The sequence below is a fragment of the Eublepharis macularius genome, chromosome 8 (assembly GCF_028583425.1).
Source record: "Eublepharis macularius isolate TG4126 chromosome 8, MPM_Emac_v1.0, whole genome shotgun sequence".
Lineage (NCBI taxonomy): Eukaryota > Metazoa > Chordata > Lepidosauria > Squamata > Eublepharidae > Eublepharis > Eublepharis macularius.
The window spans coordinates 8,677,531-8,699,590 of NC_072797.1; the positions used below are offsets into that span (position 1 = coordinate 8,677,531).

A 22,060-nucleotide genomic window follows, 5' to 3' on the forward strand; every position below is an offset into this window, starting at 1 on the left:
TTTTGCAATGTTCCGCAGTGTTCCAATTGAAGGTGAGTAGTGTGGAAACGGCCATTCTTAAGAAGGCTCCTAGGCAATACTTCTGCATTCATATTGCTTTGAATTTTGCTCCTGATCTATTTTGTTTCTATTATTTAAATAAAAATAAGTCTTGGATTAGAAAATAAGTAATGGAAGGAAAGAGAATCCCCACCAGGTCATTCCTGTTATTAAATTCTTAACAGGCAAATTCATGAAGGACCGTTACATGGTCAGCTATGAGCTGTGATGCCTTACACTGCCTCTGAACATATATCTATAGATGCCAGATGCGGGGGACAAATGAATGAGTGGGTGGAGGTTATAATTTTTATGCCCTCTCTGTTCACTTCCATATCTTGGGCACAGGGACATAGCCTCAAGACACTTGTCACAGCCACTTGGTTGAAAATAATCAGATTTGGGTTGCGTAGGTGAGAGACCGCTGAGGTTTTTTTAAAATCTTGATAGTTTCATGCTAGAAGAAATTGGAAAGAACCAGAGTCCGGTAGCATCTGTAAAACTAACAAAATTTGTGGTAGGGTATGAGCTTTCGTGAGTCACAGCTCACTTCTTGAGCTCTGTTAGTCCTATAGATGATACTGGACTAACACTCTTTTCTAGTGCTACAGACAGACTAACATGGCTGCCCATCTGAATGTTGGGAAAAAGGCAGGGTATAAATGTGAAAAGTGATTTCCTAAAAAAATAGATGCAGAGGAGTTAGCCGTGTTAGTCTGTAGTAGCAAAATCAAAAAGAGTCCAGTAGCACCTTTAAGACTAACCAACTTTACTGTAGTATACCCTTTCGAGAATCACAGTTCTCTTCATCAGATGCATGGAGGGCAAGAAGAAACTGGTCAGATATATAGGTGGAGAGGGGAGGGCGGAGTAGATGCAAACAGTAGCTTCTGATATGGAGATCAGTTTGCTTCTGTTAAGGAAGTCAGTTACTTCTGATAATGAGATAACCATTCATAGTCTCTATTCAATCCCAAGAGGACAGTGAGCACACAAGAAGTCAATTAAATAATTATTTTAAAGCTTGGGCAAATAGAAGAGACACAGCCTGACGTGAGAATTACCAGAAGCTGCCATGCAAGCATGATTGGAGAATGTGTTTCATGCCAGGGCACCACCACTGAAAAGGCCCTTTCCCTTGAAACGACCATCCCAACTTCTGAAGATGCCTCCCCCCAAAAAAAAACACCTTGGTGGAAGATCTCAGTGGACGGGCAGGTTCATTCCTCACCAACTTGCCAGTCAATTTAGATCTTTCACCAAAAGGCCTCCGTTAAGAACTTACAAACTTTTTGCATATATGCTGCTGCCCACGCTTGAAAGCAGGATGCTATACTAAAATAACCGTATTTTTAATAACATAGGTGGAACCTCTTTCTGGGCTCTTTTCAGTGATATTTCTAGGCCAAGTCCCTGTTGGAATTAATTATAACCCTGAATGAGTCCCCCCCCCCGCCCCGCCCCAAATAAAGTACATGACTGCAGATTTGTAATTTGTTTCCCCGTACTTTTGTTCACAATTGCTTTGCATTGCTAATGCTATTTAAATTTTGCTACCCGGACACAAAAAGAAATACATCTACTTCTGAAGCATTTAACACTCTCGCTAATTATGCAATAACTCTGCATTTGAAGTTCAACAAGATGGGGATTCTTTCAAGGAGAAAGAGAGGCCCTTGAGTGTGCTGAGATGTAAAGTGATTTTAAATCTTTCTTCTGCGGAGGTTAAGAAAATCCTATCCGATGTAAACTAAGTGATGCAGTGCAACGCTAAAAAAAAAAAAAGATGTAATTTGCTTGATTGTTTTTTTGCTTAATGTTATCTGCCAGTTGTTTTTTAATGAGCTCTTTCTGCATTTGGCCTTGTCTGCCTTCTAAATAGCAAGATTGATACTTATAGAGAAGTTTTTTGCTCATTGTAAATGGTAATAGATTTTCACCAAGGCTGCAAACGGTTTGCTTTTTCAGCCAGCCCTGAAGATTTTCATGGAACTTTTGTAAAGGAAAAAGGGTCAGAAATGAACGTCTCAATGTTCTTCTTTTCAGAACTTCTTCCGAAAGCATGCTCCAAGTGAAACAGGGCCTCACGGAATAAGCGCAGAGGTGATGGACACTTATGTCAAGAGCTGTGGTAAGTTCAGGGCTGTGTGTTTCAGATCTACTTTGGGTCTAAATCCCCCTGGGTAACATCCTTTGGGTATGTGGATTGGTCCATAGGAGTACATGCACATTGCCGACCAGCCAACAGATGGGTGTGCCTGAGCCAGATGAATGGGACATGGAATTCATCCCCAAAGGGGTTGAACAATCATGTATATTTATTTATTTATTATTTTATTTGTTCCAAATTTCTATTCCGCCCTCCCCATGGGCAGGCTATGAAGGAGGTAAAGGTAGTCCCCTGTGCAAGCACCGAGTCAGGTGGCAGTGGAGATGGCAGTGATTGAGCATGGACAGTGTAGCTGAAGAATAAGGCGATGTTCACGCAGGGTTAAAAAATGCAAACCAAAAAATGTCATAACTGGATTTATAAAAATGTTATAACCCGAAGCTTCCCGCAGTGATACAAATTGCTTCGTAAAGCTTTGCTTCGGGATCCCCGAATCGGCTCAGGAATGCTGGGACCAATTCGGGTATCCTGAATCTTTCTAAATCGGGCTCGATTCGGGTTAAAAACCCGAATCAGAAATCCGAAGCGCTCATCCCTAGTTCCTACTGGGCTCACTATAAGGGCAATACTAAATATCATAAAGGGGATATTTTAATATTCCCTAATGCTTATGCAGAATGAGTGGTCCATCAAGGTCAGGATGGTCTATTCAGACTGGCAGTGGCTGGCAGAAGTCTTTCATGTCACCCTCCACCAGATCCCTAGAACTGGAGGTGGCAGTGATTGAGCATGGACAATGTAGTTAAAGAATAAGGCGATCGTAATGATTTTAAGTATACGTGTGCAGGTGTCTTTAAATGCTTGGTGTGATAAAGGTGAAGAGTGGGGGAGAAAGAGAGGGATGAGTGAGCAATATGATTGGTTGATGCCTGAGAGTGTGGGCGGAGTGAAGGCAAATATTTAGTCAGGGAAAGGGAGGCCAGCTGTGTGCTGCCTGAGCATGTTTAAGTATTATTGAGAGAAATATAACCTGTGTGGAAACCTGAACTGAGGATGTTTGTGAAAGGACATTCAGTCAGGGAAAGAGAGGCCAGCTGTGGGCTGCCTGAGCAGTTTAAGCATTTCTGTGAAAAATATTTAGTCAGGGAAAGAGAGGCTAGCTGTGTGCTGCCTGAGGAGTTTGAAGCATTTCTGTGAGAGAAATATAGAGTCAGAGGAAAGCAGGCAAGCTGTGTGCAGCCTGAGTAACTTTAAGCACGTCTGTGAGAAATATTGAGTCAGAGAAAGAGGCTAACTGTGTGTGAAGCCTTAGAAGAGATCTGCGTGAATGAGTTTAAATGAAGTAACTTTAAGAACCGAGAACTACTTTTATGAAACCAATACGCTTCTTGAAAAAATAAGTGTATTTTGTTTTTGTTATATCCCAGAGTAGCTGTCATTGCTACATTCCTCTCCTCTGGGCCACATAGAACCATGAAGGAGCCTGACGCTTGGGCACGTTACCAAAGGGAAAACTTAAATAAAATATCTTGGAATATAATATTCCTGGTGGCAGCAAACTACCCAGAGGGTGTAAGGGAAAGATTAAAGGCAGAATCTACGTAAGAGAAAGAAGGGGTCATAACAGCGATGTTCATGCATGGTTAGATACGACACTGTAACAATTAAGCACAACTGGATTTTGCTGCACAGAAAAGTCCATCTGGTTTCGAATGATCGGGATAGTCCAACAGTAGCACAAGAGTCTATGAAATATGGGTGCAGCTTGAAACTGCTCTGGTATATATTTTGAATGGCAAAGTACCTCTGCTGCTCTCTTGCCTTGAAAGCTCCTTGCTGCGGTCACCGTGAGTTGCGACTTGACGGCATATACATGCGCATTTATTGCGAATGTACATAATCAAGTTCCCACCTGAAATCTCGGCCGACCTGCACAGTTCCATTTTCAGAACACAGCGTGGCCCTGGCTGAGGCAAGGGGCATCCCTGTAGGAAACAGATAAGATGCAGGGGTCTTGTGGTGGTACTTGATTTCCTTGGAAACCATTTGGGCTGCTGCTGATGATTTCCATTTCGTTCCAGCCGGCTATTGTGTGATAACGTACATCCTCGGCGTGGGAGACCGACATTTGGATAACCTTTTGCTCACCAAAACAGGTAATGGTTTCACATGCCTGTCGTCTTATTTGCATATCTTTTGTTTTGAGATGAAGATCCTTCTTTGCAGTTTGCCCTTTTGGTCTCGGAGATTTCATCAAGTCACTTGCTGCAGTTTTCTGTCATACTGGGAAATGATGCTTTTAATTTATACAGAGCTGAAAATATCTCCGTGTTATTTGAAGAGTCTGTTGCCCTGAGTCTATCACTGTTGAAAGTTGGATCAAAAATGTCCTGAATAAATAAAAGATACAGTGAATCTACAGATTTGCAATCTAATCATCTCAAGCTGAACAATATATTCTTTTGTGTACTGAGTCTTGTTTTGAAAACTAACCTTTGAAAAACAGTGCATGTTTGGAAAGCCTTGCTATCATTATAGAAACAATTATTCCCATTTTTCTTAAGGGGAAAACTGAGGCTGAGGGATAGTTAACATTATTAATGATGAGAGTTTACAGGCACCCTTGCTACTCTGCCCCACGGATTTGTTACTGTTTGGTGGATGGTGCAATATATGTGCAGCTGTTTGTTTGTTTATGTCATTTATAGTCCACTTTTCTCACGGAAACTCTAGCGGGGTTACATAGTGTGAGGTTAGTACAGGAGCCAGTTTGGTGTAGTGGTTAAGAGCACGGGACTCTAATCTGGAGAGCCGGGTTTGATTCCCCACTCCTCCACAAAGCCAGCTGGGTGACCTTGGGCGAGTCACAGTTCTCTTGAGCTCTCTTAGCCCCACCCACCTCACAGGGTGATTGTTGTGGGGTAATAATAACACTTTGTAAACTGCTCTGAGTGGGCATTAAGTTGTCCTGAAGGGCGGTATATAAATCGAATGTTATTATTATGTTATTATTATTACAGTCAGTTTCAAGGGCATTTCAATAAACAATGCCATAGAGTAAATAAAAGTAAGTTTACAATGAATCTGTTAGAGAGTTGAGGAAATGCTGAAACAGAGCATAAGTAATTCTAGGACTGACGCGAGACAACATAGAACTACCCAGTAGGGTCACGATTGCTTTAACGATTGATGTTTTAATTTATGCTACCATGTTTTTATTGTATTTATCATATTTATAATATTTTTTATTTATTTTATTATTTCTATTTATAAACCACCCATCCTCAGGGGCTCTGGGCAGTGAACAACAGTTAAAATCAATAAAAAACAAGAAAACAATAATTCTAAATAAAGTAAATTAACCAAATACATTAAGGTGCAATGGTGGGGAGAACCCCCCACCCCAAAGGTGGGAGGCCGACATGGTACCGCCCCCTTCAACCACCGAACGCCTGGCGAAACAGCTCTGTCTTACAGGCCCGGCGGAACGATAATATGTCCCGCTGAGCCCTGGTCTCCATTGACGGAGCGTTCCACCAGACTGGGGCCAGGACTGAAAAGGCCCTGGCCCTGGTTGAAGTGAGGCGGGCTTCCTTAGGGCTGGGGACCACCAGTAAACATTTATCCGCTGATTGAAGTGGTCCCTGGGGAACATAAGGGGGAGGCGGTTCCGAAGATATGCCCATCCCAACCCGCTCAGGGCTTTAAAGGTAAGAACCATCTATCTATTGAGCAGTACTAGATAAGTAATATTTATCATATTATTGTGATCTGCTCTGAGCCTGCTTGCGGAGAGAGCAGAATATACATTTAATTAAATAAATAAATATTAATAAATAACAAACAGAGATTTTCTGTGATGGTTATTAGAGGGATATGGAACATAATTGAAATGTATAGGCCTGGGAAAGGCCTCTGGTAACCTCCAGTTTGCGTTACATCTGAATGTGGGTGCCTGGGAAATTGGAGTTCCCCTGCCGTGGGATTCTAAAGTGGGATTAAATTATGGTTTGGAATCCCAGTTTATGGGGAGGGACTGTTCTCCCTCTGAGGCCGAGGACATCTTGATGGCCTTCACAAAGAATTTGATCAACCCGGTGTAAAGCTAAGGGAGAAAAACCCTTAGCTTTGCACTGGGTTGATCAAATCCTTTGTGAAGGCCATCAAGATGTCTGCCTTTCCTCAGAGGAGAAGGTCCCTTCACGGTGAGTATCCAATGGTCCGTTCCTATTTGCTCAGGGGTCGGCATTCAACTAAAGTAACAAATTGAAGCGTCTCCAGCCTGGAAGTTTTTGATTGCTCTCCAAGAACAAGGGGAAGAGAGAAAAGAAGCCACAAACTGTGCCTCTCCGATTGCAGAGGTACCTGGATAATCCAGGGATGAGCCAAAGGGTTGAGCCAGTATGTTGTAGTAGTTAGAGTGTTGGACTAGAACTGGGGAGGCCCACGTTCGAATCCCCACTCTGCCATGGACATTCATTGGGTGACCTTAGGCTAATCACATGCACTCAGCCTAAGCTACCTTACAGGGTTGTTGTGAGGATAAAATGAAGGAACTGCTTTGTGTCCCTATTGGGGAGAAAGGCAGGGTATAAATCATAGAATCATTGGAAGGGACCTCCAGGGTCATCTAGTCCAACCCCCTGCACAGTGCAGGAAATTCACAACTACTCCCCCTCGCCCCCAGTGACTCCTACTCCATGCCCAAAATATAGCAACGTCAGGATCCGAGCCAAACTGGCCTGGGGAAAATTGCTTCCTGACCCCAAAGTGGTGATCGGCATCACCCTGGGCATGTAAGAAGGGGTCTGCAGCACCCTACCTTGTGCCTCAGGGACAGCCACCACTATGGATCAGTGGATTTTGTCGGTGGCCGCCCCCTCCTCATGGGATCTCTGACATACTGAGGACTGGTGGCCACCCCATATTGTGCGTGGCTGTGACGAATGTGTTCCCCATCATCGGGGAAGGCAATTAAATGTTAAATACTCAGGGTAATGTCGATCGCTGCTTTGCAGTTAGGAAGCAGTTTCCCCCAGGCCAGTTTGCCTAGGGATCCTGACGGTGCTTTGCCATCTTCTGGGCATGGAGCAGGGGTCATGGGGGGGGGAGTGTTTGAGGGGGAATAGTTGTGAATTTCCTGCATTGTGCAAGGGGTTGGACTAGATGACCCTAGAGATCCCTTCCAACCCTCTGATTCTATGGTTCTAACAACTAGGGCATTCACTGAGCAAATACAATAAATGAACCACAGGGCGTTCAGTGAACAGATACAATAGAGTACAGAAGCAGAAAATTGGAAAACAAGCATAAAGTTGAGCATAGTGATTAAATCTTTCTGAAACAACACAAACTAATTTACATGAGATGTTAAACAATGTGGAAACTCCCTAGTCGTGCATTTGTGCGTCTGCAGACAGTACCCAGTAGCCTAGTCTGTAGTTCCTGTCCCTCGCCAAGATATTTCTTTGAGCTACTTCTTAGGGCACAGCCCAACAATCTGAGTAGAAACCCCTCCTAAATAATAATCTAGTTGTGTATAGTTTACAGAAAGCCAGGAGTGTTGGATCTTTCTTGTTCTTACAGGCAGGCCATTCCAATAAGGTGGTAGAAGAATACCTGGATATGCAGACAATGAAACTCAAGGGGCGTTTGTGCCACTAAAACTATCGATGCTGTGCGGCAGGGAATAGCATTATCCTCCTGATTAAGTATCCATTTGAGGGTCGGTCCTCATTGTAAGTGAGTGGAAAGGGATGCTAAGTTATTGCCCTGCGACTAAGGTCATTCATCACAGCCTGTGTGAATGGGGTCCCAAAGAATCTCTGAAAGGCCCCTTTGTATGGCAGTGTTCCCCATGGAAATTGGGCTGTGTCATCAGAAGATGCTGTATTGACCGTGTATTGACTCTCTTTCCCCGGCCCTGACGGCTTTCCTAGCCACTCAGGTCCCCTAGGAGCCTCTAAGAGCTGTGGCCGGTTGTTTGAAACACTGTCAGTCTATGGAAGACAGGATATGATGAAGCTGACTCCCAACCCTTGCAGCAAGAAATCTAGGCTCTTGAGTAAATGGGTTTTATTGAGATATCTTGGCTTCGCCATACATATGTCCGTAGGAAACACAGAAGCAATTGGCGTCTGGCTGTACACAGGTTCCTTGTTAAGAATGACACATTGAGTACATGATACACTATAACTATCCCTCCGCATGTCCCCCACCCGCTTAGCCCATCAAGCAGGAACGTAATCAGTAGCAGGATGGGAGTATCAGGATGGAGCTGCCCCAAGGCCGCTGCGGTGAGACATCCGAGATAAGGTCTCCGCCGTACTGGAATCTGGAAAGCAACAGGGGAACAGGTGCACGAGGCTATTGCAACATCCTATCTAGAATGTGTAACAGTATGGAGGGACTGTGGGCAACAGACCTGACAAACACCTGTGTTCTTTTGAGTGTGTACCTCCTTGGCAAGCAACACTGGATGCAGGCTGGTAAAATACATTATTGGAGCTTTATTAAAGAAAGAACAGAGGAGTGTGTGCAAGGCAGGAAGCTGCTCTTAATAAGCATTTAGGCAAGGCAGAAAAATAGCAACTTGCTGACTTAAATATGTTCAGACTACCTAAAATACTACTGGCTATCTGACTAAGCATTCTCTGGGTTGGTTCCAAAGCTGGTTGATCTTACCAAAGTCCATCCATTCCAGCTTATTCTAGGCGTCCTGGAGGTGGCGTGGAGCTCTAAGCAGCTCTCTTTCACATTGCAGGGTGGCCGGACTGATAAACCTCCTTGAGACGAAGAGGCTTTTTGAAATCTGGAGGGGCATCAGTAGGGTTGCCAGCTCCAAGTTGGGAAATTCCTGGAGATCTGGGAGGTGAAACCTGGAGAAAGTGGGATTTGGAGAGGGAAAGGAACTTGGCATGGCATAATTCCATAGAGTCCACCCCCAAAAGTTGCAGGTGGTTAGCAATGGCTACAGGTAGCAAGACTGATCTGGTAAACTGCCTAGTTTTAAACTTAGCATTCTGTATTTAGTGGTACAAGGCCTGGTACTTACAGGTGCCCTCAGTGGCATCTCTCTGGTTTGATGTGTGGCGGATTTTCCCTGTAGCCGTGGCTGTATGGGACCCAGGATCTAGAGGAGTCCTAAATATCACGGCTGTTGTAGCGATGGGGGGTGGACTTGGCATACCATGCTCCTTTCTAAGCATATTTACCAACTACAAATTCTGCATTTACCATCCCTTAATGATCTGGAGTTGAAATGTGCTGTCCACTTTATTTGCATTTACCATATTCTAATTGTTCAATCTGTATCAATGTGTAGCTCTCTCATGAACACACCAAAAAGTGCATGTATGAGAGAAATGCACAAGCATAAAATTGAACAGCTGGTCACACAACTAATGTCCTGAATCCTGCAAGCATTTCTACTGACAACCTGATAGTTGCTGCAGTCGCGATTCAAGCCAAGTTTGTAAAAGCTTGAACTGCCAGGCGCTGGCAGATGAGAAAAGAGGAGGGGGGTGGCGGGAAATAAGCCTCTGAAAACAAATGGATTAACACTCGTGTTGTTTCTAAAAGTCTTAATTTTGTTCCTTATAAAATAATATAGCGAACTGGTGCTTGGCAGCCTCTTCTACCCACACACTATCACAAAGCAATTTCAAGATCTGTTAATTATATGCCGTGTGTGTCTTTTTTTTAAAAAAAAAAAGGCTTTCAACAGATTTAGTAGCTATTATACCCTTGACTGCATTCCAAATACAGAGCGTATTTAAAAACATTTATTAGTACTAGTTAATTAGATTGATATTGGCCATAATCTCTTTGATACTGAACAAAGAGATGTTTTCCTTTCTTTCAGATTGTCAATGATGGTATTAATCAGACTTTAATAGAGTTAGTTTCTGCCCTATAAATAGAAGGTTGGATTCTGCAGATCCGTTCTGGGAACGGCAGCAGTTTTCCCCCCCGGTGTAAAAAGTGGGATGCAAGAGGAGCATATGCAGAAGAACTCCATGGGATCCAGTCCATAGTCCCGTTGTTTTAGAGTCCATTCCAGGTCACCTGGAATCCGGCTCCTGGAGGTTGGACCAAATACTAATCTTGGTGTGCTTGAAAATAAGGAATAGAAGCAGGGCTTTTTTTCATCTGGAACGCGGTGGAACAGAGTTCCGGAACCTCCTGAAAATGGTCACATGGCTGGTGGCCCCGCCCCCTGATCTCCACACAGAGGGGAGTTTCGATTGCCCTCCGCGCTGCCGAGCGGCATGGAGGGCCATCTAAACTCCCCTCTGTCTGGAGATCAGGCCGGGGCCACCAGCCATGTGACCATTTTCTCCGAGGGCAACCCACTGAGTGCCACCACCTCCTTTCCCAGAAAAAAAGCCCTGAATAGAAGTAATCGTTTCTCATGCAGATGTTACAGTGTATGTGTCCAGAGAGTATTCTGGAAAGCTAAAGACTCACTTCCTGTCTGCCTCTTACGGGAATCATTTGAGAAGCCCGTGGCGTCCCTAGTTACCACTGTATCAAGGAGTTCACCCCCCGTTTAGCTAAAGTTCCAAGTGCTACCACCGCCCTCAAGCTCTGGCAGCTCCTGGAGAAGGCTGAACATCCTTATTTGCTTGGGTTCTGAGTCTGGAGGATTTTGCACACGAATGGTCAAGCACTCAGACACAAGACCTTTACAAACAGATGTTTTATTAACTCAGAGGAGTGTATGCAAACGGAAGGACCCACTCCCTTTAAAGCACAAACAAGAGGCATTAAAACAACAAACAGCTAGACTATTCTTTACAGCTGACTGACTAAAAACAGAAACTTGCTAACTTGCATTTCTGAAGAGGCTTGAGGCTCATACTCACAATCCATAACCCATGCCAGGCAAGTAGTCATCTCAGGCCTGACTTGGAGCAAAGTCTCTCACATGCTAACACAGCACGGAATAGTTCACGAACATCTCAGTGGGTGTGTGTGGGGTAATTGCGCGTCTCGTGAACAATTTTTTTTCTAAGATTGCCAGCCAATCAGAGGCACCTTTTAATCAGCGTTGCTAGGCTGAGAAGGCGTACGTGCAGAGCCCAAACTCCCTTGTCTCTCAAGGATGCAAGCTCCAGGTGCAATTAATTACTGAGGGCCAAGCTACAAGTGATGAATGACACTTGAACAGCAAGTGGATCGAATGGAGGGCAAGTGAACAGGGAGAAATACACGTGCCGTTCAAGTGTCATTTGTCACTCGTAGCTTGGCCCTGAGCTGCACATTCCTCTCCTAGGGTATCAGGCCAAACTGGGCCTGTCAGAACTTAGAAACTTAAACCAATATAGGCAGATGGGCTCGCCATGGCTCTGCTAGACACACTGTCGATACTGATGGTCCAAGCTTCCAGGTTTTTTTCCAGCCAGTTGGAAAAAAGTTTTAGAACACTGTTTTTATACTTTACTACAGCAGCAAGAGTACTTTATGCACAAAAGTGGAAAACTACAACATTGCCTACAGTGGAGGAATGGTTGACAAAAGTTTTGGAGTTTGTGTTAATGGCAAAACTTGGAGAAAGGACATTAGTTCACTTCTTGACTGAATGGAAACTGTTAATAGACTTTTTGCATGAAATGGATAACAAGAATTGGATGACATCTGGATTTATGGATTAAGAAACAGGAACAATAGAAAAAAGGGGGTTTGTGACTAATTTGGAATAAGTGGGACTCTAGAAATGATATATACTTGTGGCGGAGAAAATTGGAACTCAACTTGTAGTGTAATCTAGGGTTTTTTATTTCCTTTTTTCTTTTCCTCTTAATTTTATAGATATATGTATTGTTAGTGTGTTACGTTTAGAAATGTGTGTTTTTTCTTGTACTCTATGTTTGTTGTTTATTGTCTTGTGCATAGTTTATAGTTTAAATAAAGAAAATTTTGAGATGCAAAAATGGATAGGAAGAAGTGCTAAATACTTGGCATCCGTGTGAGATTGCAGTAAATGCAGAGGTGGTGAGATGGTGGTAATTGGGTAGGAGCTTAGCTCTCAATCGCTCCTTGACAGGGATGATAACGGATCTGTCTTCCAGTTTTGTTTATCCAGTCTCTGGGACCCCCAAAGCCCACATGAATTAATTTTGTTTTAAAAATTGTGCCGTGTCCAGAAGATTATAGAATCATAGAGTTGGAAGGGGCCATACAGACCATCTAGTCCAACCCCCTGCCCAGTGCAGGATCAGCCTAGAGGATCTCTGACAAGTATTCATCCAGCCTCTTCTTGAAAACTGTCAGTGAAATAAGTGCACCTGTCAGAATGTTTTCAGTGAAAACTGTCAGGCTGCTCAGGTTCAGGCTTTGGTGAGTCTCCAAGGGAAGACCATTCCAATGCTGTGGTGCTGCTGCTGAGAACACTCCTCTGAGCATCCTTGGAAGACCTGATTTGATGCACAGCTTGTATATTTAGAGAGTAATCCCAATTAGATTTTAGAAGTCAAGCAGGAGTCTGGGGACGGAGATGGTCTTCTAAGTGTGTGAATGTAGCATCCATAGAAGATGGTAGAAAATGATTTTTGAAGGGGCAGGGAGCTTGGCTCAATAGCAGAGAAATTGCTTTGCATGCAGAAGGTTCCAAGTTCTGTCCCCAGTACCATCAGTTAGGCAAAGATCAGGTAGTATACAAGGTGAAAGACCTCTACCTGAGACCCTGGAGAACCACTCTGAGCAGACAGTATGGACCTTGATTCGTAACCTACAATGAGTGGAAGGACCGTGGCTAGACAGAGCAAATGCTGTAGGGCCCGCATTCCGTCTCCGGCATCTCCAGTAACAAGGGCCTCAGGTAGCAGTTCGGGAAAAGGCTTCGCTGCATGAAGAGCCGGAGAGCAGCTGCCGGTGGAATTAGACAGGGCCTCGCTGAGTTGGTGTAAGGGAGCTTCATATGTCCGAGCGTAATGCGCCTGTCTTTGAAAGCAAGAGGGATAATTGCGGGTGGCTGTGATGACGATGGAAAAGCAGGAAGGAAATAAGTGCACCTGTTGGAATGTTTTCGTTGAAGATGAGAGGGGGGGCAGGAAGGGTTACGTCAGTGCTTAGGGTTACATCGTGGCCCCTTCTTACTCGCCCAGGGTAAGGCCGATCGCCACCTTGGGGTCAGGTAGCATTTTCCCCAGACCAGTTAGGCTAGGGATCCTGACAGTGTTTCACCATCTTCTGGGCATGGAGCAGGGGGCAACTGGGGGTGTGGGAGGGGAAGTAGTTGTGAATTTCCTGCATTGTACAGGTCACTGTGTGTGGGGGGGAGGTAGTTGTGAATTTCCTGCATTGTACAGGTCACTGTGTGTGTGTGTGGGGGGGAGGTAGTTGTGAATTTCCTGCATTGTACAGGTCACTGTGTGTGGGGGGGGGGAGGTAGTTGTGAATTTCCTGCATTGTACAGGTCACTGTGTGTGGGGGGGGGAGGTAGTTGTGAATTTCCTGCATTGTACAGGTCACTGTGTGTGTGGGGGGGAGGTAGTTGTGAATTTCCTGCATTGTACAGGTCACTGTGTGTGTGTGGGGGGAGGTAGTTGTGAATTTCCTGCATTGTACAGGTCACTGTGTGTGGGGGGGGAGGTAGTTGTGAATTTCCTGCATTGTGCAGGGGGTTGGACTAGATGACCCTGGAGGCCCCTTCCAACCCTATGATTTTAAAATATCAGAAGGTTATCTTGATCAGTTCAACAGTCATTGAGGGAGGGAAGTTGCCTGTTAGCTCCCCTACCCCCCTCCCAGTTTTATATGCCTCTTCTTCCCTACCTTCCCAAGGAGGAGCATTCAAATATGCAACACTTACAATAGGGGAAAAAAATTGTCTAGTTTTGCTAAATTTATAAACTGATCTGGGTTGTGTTTCCTGTCTCAGCATTCAAGTAATTGCTGTCCAGTACCAGCTGGATGAAGTATTATTACAGACAGCCCACTGAGAGGATATTGCACTTTTGACAACTTTTATCACCTTGGTTCTCCCTTCACCACCAGTGTGTGTGCATGCGCGTGTGCCTGTTCTGTTACGATCATGAATCTGCCTCCCGCTCTGTTTACCGGCATCAGTGGAAATATCCATCAATACTTTTGCTCTTCCAGTTTGAACTGATGGCAGCTTTTACATCGGGACACCGGGAATATCACCTAACGGTTGAAATAGTGCCAGTTCACGATGGTGTGAATAGTGCCAAGTTCAGTAATGAAATTGAAATTTAGTTATATGTGTTGTGAGACCTGCAGAGGGCAGTGCCTGCCTGTGAAAATTCTGGCTAAAACCTCTTTTGCTGATTGCAGAAGAGAAATCCTGTCTCCTCTGCAGCGTCAAATAGAAAGATTGGAAAGACCTGAGGTTCTTAAACTCTTTATGTGTATGTGTTGGGTAAGGGAGGGGGAAATGTCCCATGCCCACACACATCTGCAATAGCTTCTGGTGGATAGCCATGTTGGTCTACAGTAGAACTGTGGAATCTGACAGAAGGGTCTTTGACTGTCAGAAGTTTGCCCCCTGGAAATCTTGTTGGTGTGTAAGAGGCCACTGGACTCAAATCTCGCTGTTCATTTGCAATGGTAAGCTTTCGCTTGTGTGTGCCCTAAGAAAAGCTTCTATATTTGGGGGATTGGAATCCACAGATCCTTTCTCCTAATAGTAGAAAAGAACAAGAGTCCAGTAGCACCTGTAAGACTAACAAAATTTGTGGTAAAGTATGAGCTTTTATGAGCTCACTTCAGGTATCAAATTGGAAAAGCAAAGACCGAGACAGGTAGCTGTTTTAGTCCGTCTGTAGCAGTAGAAAAAAGCAAGAATCTAGTAGCACCTATAAGACTAATTTATGGCAGGGTATGAGCTTTCGTGAGTCACAGCTCATTTCTTCAGATATAGCTAGAATGTGAGTCTATCTGTCTTTATATCTTGGAGAGTGGAGTGATTTCAGATGTGGAATGACCATAGCAGGTAAATGACAAAAGCTAGTGGATAATAATAGCAAGGGTGATTAGATAGGGTGGGGAATAGAGATAGGCACGAACCATGTGGTTTGTGGTTCGTCACATTTCACGAACCATGAACTTTCACGAACCTGCCCCGGTTCATTTGGTTCATGAAAACGTCACATCCAGGTCAGTAAATCATCACTTACAGACCAGCGGAAGGCCACTTCCAGGTCAGCAGAAGGTCTCCAGGAAGTCCGTCCCCTGTTGCCTAGGAAACTGATTGTCTGCAGTGATGAACCAAAAAACAAACTAAACAAACCAGCCTAAAGTTCGTGGCGGTTTGTCAGAACTGGGCTCTGACGAACTGCCGGTTTGCAAACCACGAACCAGCCCGGTTCATCATGAACTTTGGTTCGTATTTTGGTTCGTGCCCATTTCTAGTGGGGAATGCAGAGGGGTGGTGTGTGTTGAAAAATCAGCATTGGTAATGAGACAGGAAGCCTAGGTCTTGATTCAATCCAGAGGGAAGTGTTGCCTTGAGCTTCATTATCAGTTGCAATTCAGCAGTCTCTCTTTCTAATCTATCTTTGAAATTCCTCTCTGGATAATTGAAATCACTCCACTCGCCAAGATACAAGGACAGATGGACTCACATTCTAGCTGTATCTGAAGAAGTGAGCTGTAACTCACAAAAGTTCATACCCTACTACAAATTTTGTTAATCTTATAGGTGCCACTGGACTCTCTCTTTTCTACTGCTACAGACGAACATGGCTACCCATCTCGACCTTTCTCCTAATGGTGATGCTTTCTTCCAGCGCAAGGAGCTTTCTGCTGATGTTTGACAGCGATGAGGGGAAGATATCATTCCCGTAGCCTTCTTCCATGCTACCAAATCTTAGAGATTCTGCCAGCATCTTCATCTCACCTGGTGGCTGGGGCATGAGCCAGCATGCCTAGTGATTAATGAGATTTGGTGTGCTGCCGTTCGGTATATGTGCTAGGAGTTGGCTTCGATTGTGCTTTTGTTAAAAACGGTGTGCATATGCAGCCTTTGTTGCATCCTAACAAGCACTTCTCGATAATAGTGGCAATCAGAAAAATCCAAGGGAAAGTGCTGCCTTCTGCTTCTAATGTGTTTTCTAGTCTTTGCGTGTTAAAGACTTAACTTGTAGACCCTGATTCTTTAGATTTACTCAAGCAAATCTACAAAAAGCTTCCTTAAATGAAAGCCCCCAATTATGTCATTTATTATATATATTTTTAAAAGCCTTCGGAGAGTAATGTTGGCTCCCACGTTCCCATCTTCTCTCTCTCTCTCTCCCCCCCCCCCTCTCCTTTCTTTATTTTGGGCTGTTGTTTTTTTTCTCCATTGTTGTCAAGTCTGTTGATTCTGACAAATTTGAAATAAGAAATGCACCAAAGAGCAGCCTTCTTGGGAGGAAACAGTTGATTAAATTGACGGGGACAAATAGCTCGGAGGCATTCCGGGTGGCCTTTTTTAACCCCTTTCCCTATAAATGTGCATCTGGGGAAGACGGTTCAGAACAGAAGTGCTCCGGCAGACTTTTAGCCGGGGAAGGTCACAGTATACGAGTGGAGGGGAGTGCTTAAATGTCGACCACCCACTGAATGGAAACCCTTAATGCGTATCCAGTAGGGATATTCTCCCTATATTGTTTCTGGATTAATATTTTGAAGCCGTGGCTTTGGGGAGCAATGTCATTTTCTCTCGCAGACAAGCGCGGCAATTGAGCTAGCCAGCTGGCAGCCGGTGAGCCCATCTTTTAGTCTGTCAAAAGCCCCGGCCCGCCTCACAGCCTGGACGTGGCAGGGCTTTTCCTCGTGGATGGGCCGAATCTTAGAGATGGGGATGCGACGATGTGGGTTAGTGCTTGGGGGAAGCGGTGCAGGAGCCAAGATGCTGGCCTCTCTCCTCTCTTTGTCAGATGCATCTGGCGGGGAGGGCTGTGGTTCTCGAAGGCTTGTGCTGCAGTGGAATTGTATGGTCTTGGTGGTGGTGCTGGATTCTTTTTGATTTTGCTACTACAGACTAACACAGCAAACTCCTTTGAACCTTTACACAAACAAACTGATCCCCACATCAAAAGGAGCTGTTTGCATCCCTCCTCTCCTCCTCCCCCTCCCCCCCCCTCTCCTCCTCTATATTTGACCAGTTTCTCTTTTTGCCCTCCATGCATCTGACGAAGAGAACTGTGATTCTCGAAAGCTTATGCTACAATAAAATTGATTAGTCTTAAAGGTGCTACTGGACTCTTTGATTTTGCTACTACAGACTAACACGGCTAACTCCTCTGGATCTCTCCTCTCGGAGATCAACACCGCTGAATCGTTCCTCCAACGCCCTTCATTCCAATGTGGCAATAGCACTTAACACACCTACAGATTGCGCATGCACAAGCTTCTTCCCATGACCGGTAACAAAAAAAGCCTTTTTGTTTCCTTCATTTATACTCTGTCTTTTCACTAGCAGGGACCCGAAGTGGCTTGCACCATTCCCCTCCATTTTATCCTCACAACAACCCTGTGGGGTAGGTTAGGCTGAGAGCTTCTGACTGGCCCAAGGTCTCCTAGCAAGCTTCCATGGCAGAGCGATGATTTGAACCTGGGTCTCCCAGATCATAGTCCGGCACTTTAACCGCTACTCACTGGTGCTGTGGCCAAGTTGGGTTAAATGTGCAAGGGTGAAGACTCGCATGGTTGCTTTGTCTTCCCACCTGTGTTAATTGTCCTGTACGCACATACGTTGTGTAGAAAACGGCAAGATGTCCCACTGTGTTCACAGCTTCTTCCATGTCAGCTTGACAAATGACACCTGCGAGAGGTGGGGTGGTAGAGGATTATGCCATAGCCGTACTGAGTGGCAAAGAATCATACAATGATAGGATTTGAAGGGACCTACAGGGTCATCTAGTCCAACCCCCTGCACAATGGAGGAAATTCACAACTACCTCCCCCCCTTACACACACACCCAGTGACCCCTGCTCAATGCCCAGAAGATGGCAAAACACCGTCAGGATCCCTAGCCAAACTTGCCTGGGGAAAATTGCTTCCTGACCCCAAAGTGTTGATCAGCATTACCCTGGGCATATAAGAAGGGGCCATGAGAACTAAGCACTGATGTAACCCTTCCTGCCCTCTCATTTGGACCAATGGAATCGAACCACTGGCCTGACTTGATATATAATACATGAAGTGATGCATGTCATAGAAAAAAAAAATGTAATCTCAAAAGTAAAATGAGTAATGGTACATCATACTGCAAATACAGCAGCGCACCTGGTGTTTCGGGATTTTCTGTTGGATTTCCACTGGGTATCAAGATACAGCGGGCAGCAAAGCACCATCAGGTGATGGGTTGTTTTATGTTGTCATGGCTGCCTTGAGTACTCAATTTGAGTACCTCCCCCCCTTTCACATACACCCAGTGACCCCTGCTTCATGCCCAGAAGATGGCAAAACACCATTAGGATCCCTAGCCAGACTGGCCTTTGGAAAATTGCTTCCTGACCCCCAGGTGGAAATCGGCCTTACCCTGGGCATGTAAGAAGGGGCCACGAAAACTAAGCACTGATGTAACCCTTCCTGCTCTCCCTCTCTTGATCTGCCTAGGTTCACAAAGGGGGCGTAGGGTCTTTGACCAGCCAAAATTCTTGGACCTCTCTTTGTAGAAGTTTTAAAATAAGCTGCATCTATTATAAACCTGGGAGCTCTGGAGATCCCAGTGTATGGGACATAGATTGGGGAAAAGAAGTCAAAACCAAAATGTGGCATTCTGGTTGCATGTTCTTCCCAGCTTTTCCCCCCTTCATTTTTAATCCCTCTCTTTTCCCACCATTTTTTTTTTTTTTTGCTTTTGTGTACCAGTGCAATATGGAGATGACATCAAAGTGCAGGCGTGGGTTGGAGCGGCAGAATGATTGCATCCACTTTTGAGTGCATAATAACGCCGCAAAGCAATTCCAGCAGATAAAGAGGTTTCCCCCCACTGATTCTCATAACCGTTTGGGGGGCTTATTTGTCAGTCCACACAAGCCTGCGTCACTGCAGGGATTTTGTATGCGTGTGTCTGGTTGTGTGTGTGGACCGCCTACAGAGCACAAAGGCCTGGCATTCCCAGGACACCCCTTGTAGGTTTGCTCAAGTTGCTGATTGCTGCTGGGAGGGTAAGGCTCTGAGACTCCATGTTTGTGGTGGGGAGACTCGAATCTTGCTGTTCATTTGCATGTCAGATTCACAGAATCCAGTTGGTGTCGCAGACAAATCTTGCAGATTCAAATAAGGCCTCGATCGCAATTAGAAATATGTGACAAAGATGGGTACATGATCTTTGGTAAGCCTAGACCAACCAAAATTGTCAGACCCCTGCTTCTAGAAGAGTTGGAAGAGCTTCAGTGGAAGAGGACAGAAGGTGATGAGAAAGACCTCTGCTGAAACCTTGGAGAGCTGCTTCCCTGAATAGACAATACTGACCTATATGAATCAAGGGCCTGATTCAGTATTAGGCAGCTTCACGTGTGATCCCAAAATCTGATGGTTTGGGGGGGGGATTCAGCCATACCCATGTTGGAGGATCAAAAAGAAGGGAATTAAAACCAGCTGAAGAGAGATTTAGCCAAGTTCATTCTATGATGGTCAACTATTACCTGTTCAACCTGTTGGTAAGGAAACACATGCTTTTCCATATAACCCTCCCAAATACCTTGCAGATGGAAAACCTGCATGCCATTTATAAACCTAAGTTAGAATTCTTCTCCCTGTTGGTTCTTCTTTGTACAGGGATAGGTTTTTTTTCCCCTTTGGCATTTGATTATGCGATCACTTACCTGTAATGCTCGAATCGGCTGTTCCTCTCCCGGCTGGAGATGGACAGTTTCATTTTTTGAGCGGCGTCATGCATTATGTAAGACTCCTTTGAAGGAGAAAGGTAGCACTAAAGGAAAGGGCTAGAACCTTTCTCCTTGCTATTTTAACATTTTACTTGCCGAGTTGGGGGTATTTTGGTTGTTTTTAATGACGGGGCTTTCAAAATTGCAATTATCCACCTACAGGCATTAGCAAGCAGAGGTTGCTGTTGGACTCTTATTTTCCCTTCTTTCCCTGCTTTTTTTTTCTTTCATCTGATAAATTTGGTAGATGAGAATGCAGTTTATGCCATGAAATTTGTGTTAGTCTGTTGTAGCAAAAAACACCCACCATTCCAGTTTACCAAATGCTGCCTCTTCAGATATCTTTTTTTGTGGAGCCTGTTTTGTTACGATTTCATTCCCAGGCATTCATGCATTGAAGCCAATGGGAGCAAATTCCAAGATACTCATCCTTCGGCTGGGGATATAATTTGTTTTGTTTGCTTCCCCTCAGTTTATGGTTAGGCACTCTCTAGTCTGAGACAAATACTCTCCATATGCCATGACCTTTCATGGTAAAAACCCTTCCAGAGGCCCTGCGTTTCTCAGATGTCTTCCCAGAATACCTATTTAGAGTAGAAAGAATATCTCTTCAAAATATCTTCGAGAGATTTGTTCCTGTCAATATAATTGTGGAGTTCCCCCCCCCCCAATTCTTTCTTCCCAAAACAAGAAAGCTGTTACTTGTTTGAAATTTGTCGGACTCAGATCACTTGATGCTGCCTGTAAAAAAAAAAATAGCTCTTAAACAAGAGACACACGGTGTATTTTTGTGCGTGAGAGAGAAAGTGAGCGAAAGGAGAGGTGGGGGAACTTGAATTCTAATGGGAAAGCTATCGTAGATTAACAAATACTTTCACTTGGGTATGTGCATATTTTGCCTGCACATGGGTGAAATCAACAGCAGTCCGTACACGGGCTTTCTCTGTGGTGGCCCCTAGCCTGTAGAACGGCCTGCCTAATAAGGTCAGGAGAGCCCGCATGCTCCTGGCTTTCCGCAAACAATGCAAAATCAAATTATTCAAAAAAGCTTTTTACTCAGATAAGAGGGTGATATTGTAGGGAGAGGGTCTCAAATGCTTTGTTAATAAGTTAGGGACCGTAGACTTCACCACTATGTTGCCTTGTATATTATCTGTTGCTTTGAATATGTACTCCTATATACTACCTAAGTTCATGTTATCTATGTCATTCCTAGAATTGATTATGTTCTGTTTCAGCAGTTCTTCAACTCCGTATTGGATCCTTGCTAATGCTATATCTTTGTAAAATCCTATCACAGTGTTTATGGAAATGTCATTGACACTGTATGGAAATGTTCTTAATACTGATTATACTAATCTCACACTATGTAATCCGCCTTGAGTCTCAGTGAGAAAGACGGACTATAAATGACATAAATAAATAGATAAATAAATAATAACATACTTTGTAAACCTCTCTAAGCGGGTGTTAAGTTGTCCTGAAGGGTGGTATATAAATCAAATGTTGTTTTTATTAATGTGCATTCATATTAAGCTAGCGTACTAAGAGGAGAAGCTAAAAATTACATTAGCTGAAGAAGCCTACTATTTCATAGCCTGCAGAACCAGTTCGGCGTAGTGGTTAAGAGCGTGGGACTCTAATCTGGAGAACCAGGTTTGATTCCCCACTCCTCCACTTGAAGCCAGCTGGGTGACCTTGGGCTAGTCACGACTCTCTGGAGCTCCTTAATACTGATTGTACTAATCTCACACTATGTAAACCGCCTTGAGTTTCAGTGAGACAGGCGGACTATCATCTTGTCCCCCACAATGCGTGTTCAGGGGTACATTGCCTCTGATCATAAAAGATCCATTTACCTGTTGTGGCTAATAGCTACTGATAGATCTCTTCTCTGTGAGTTTTCCTAGTTCCCTTTTGTCCATCTGTCCATCACATTTTTATACCACTTCTTCTCATAGGGTGGTATGCAACGATTCTCCCTTCTTCCCATTTCTCTCTCAATAACCCTGTGAAGTAGGTTCTGCTGAGGAAAGGAGATGGGCCCAAGATCATCCAGTGGGC

General features: G+C 44.4%; 1 protein-coding gene across 1 annotated transcript in view; it reads left to right on the plus strand.

The window, feature by feature from the left end:
* Positions 1-22,060, plus strand: part of PIK3C3 (phosphatidylinositol 3-kinase catalytic subunit type 3) — a 156,227-nt gene that overhangs the window by 58,140 nt on the left and 76,027 nt on the right. Inside the window, exons 20-21 of the mRNA XM_054987532.1 lie at positions 2,086-2,170; positions 4,231-4,305. Of these exons, the coding sequence (XP_054843507.1) occupies positions 2,086-2,170; positions 4,231-4,305 (160 nt within the window). The remainder of the gene's footprint in view (positions 1-2,085; positions 2,171-4,230; positions 4,306-22,060) is intronic.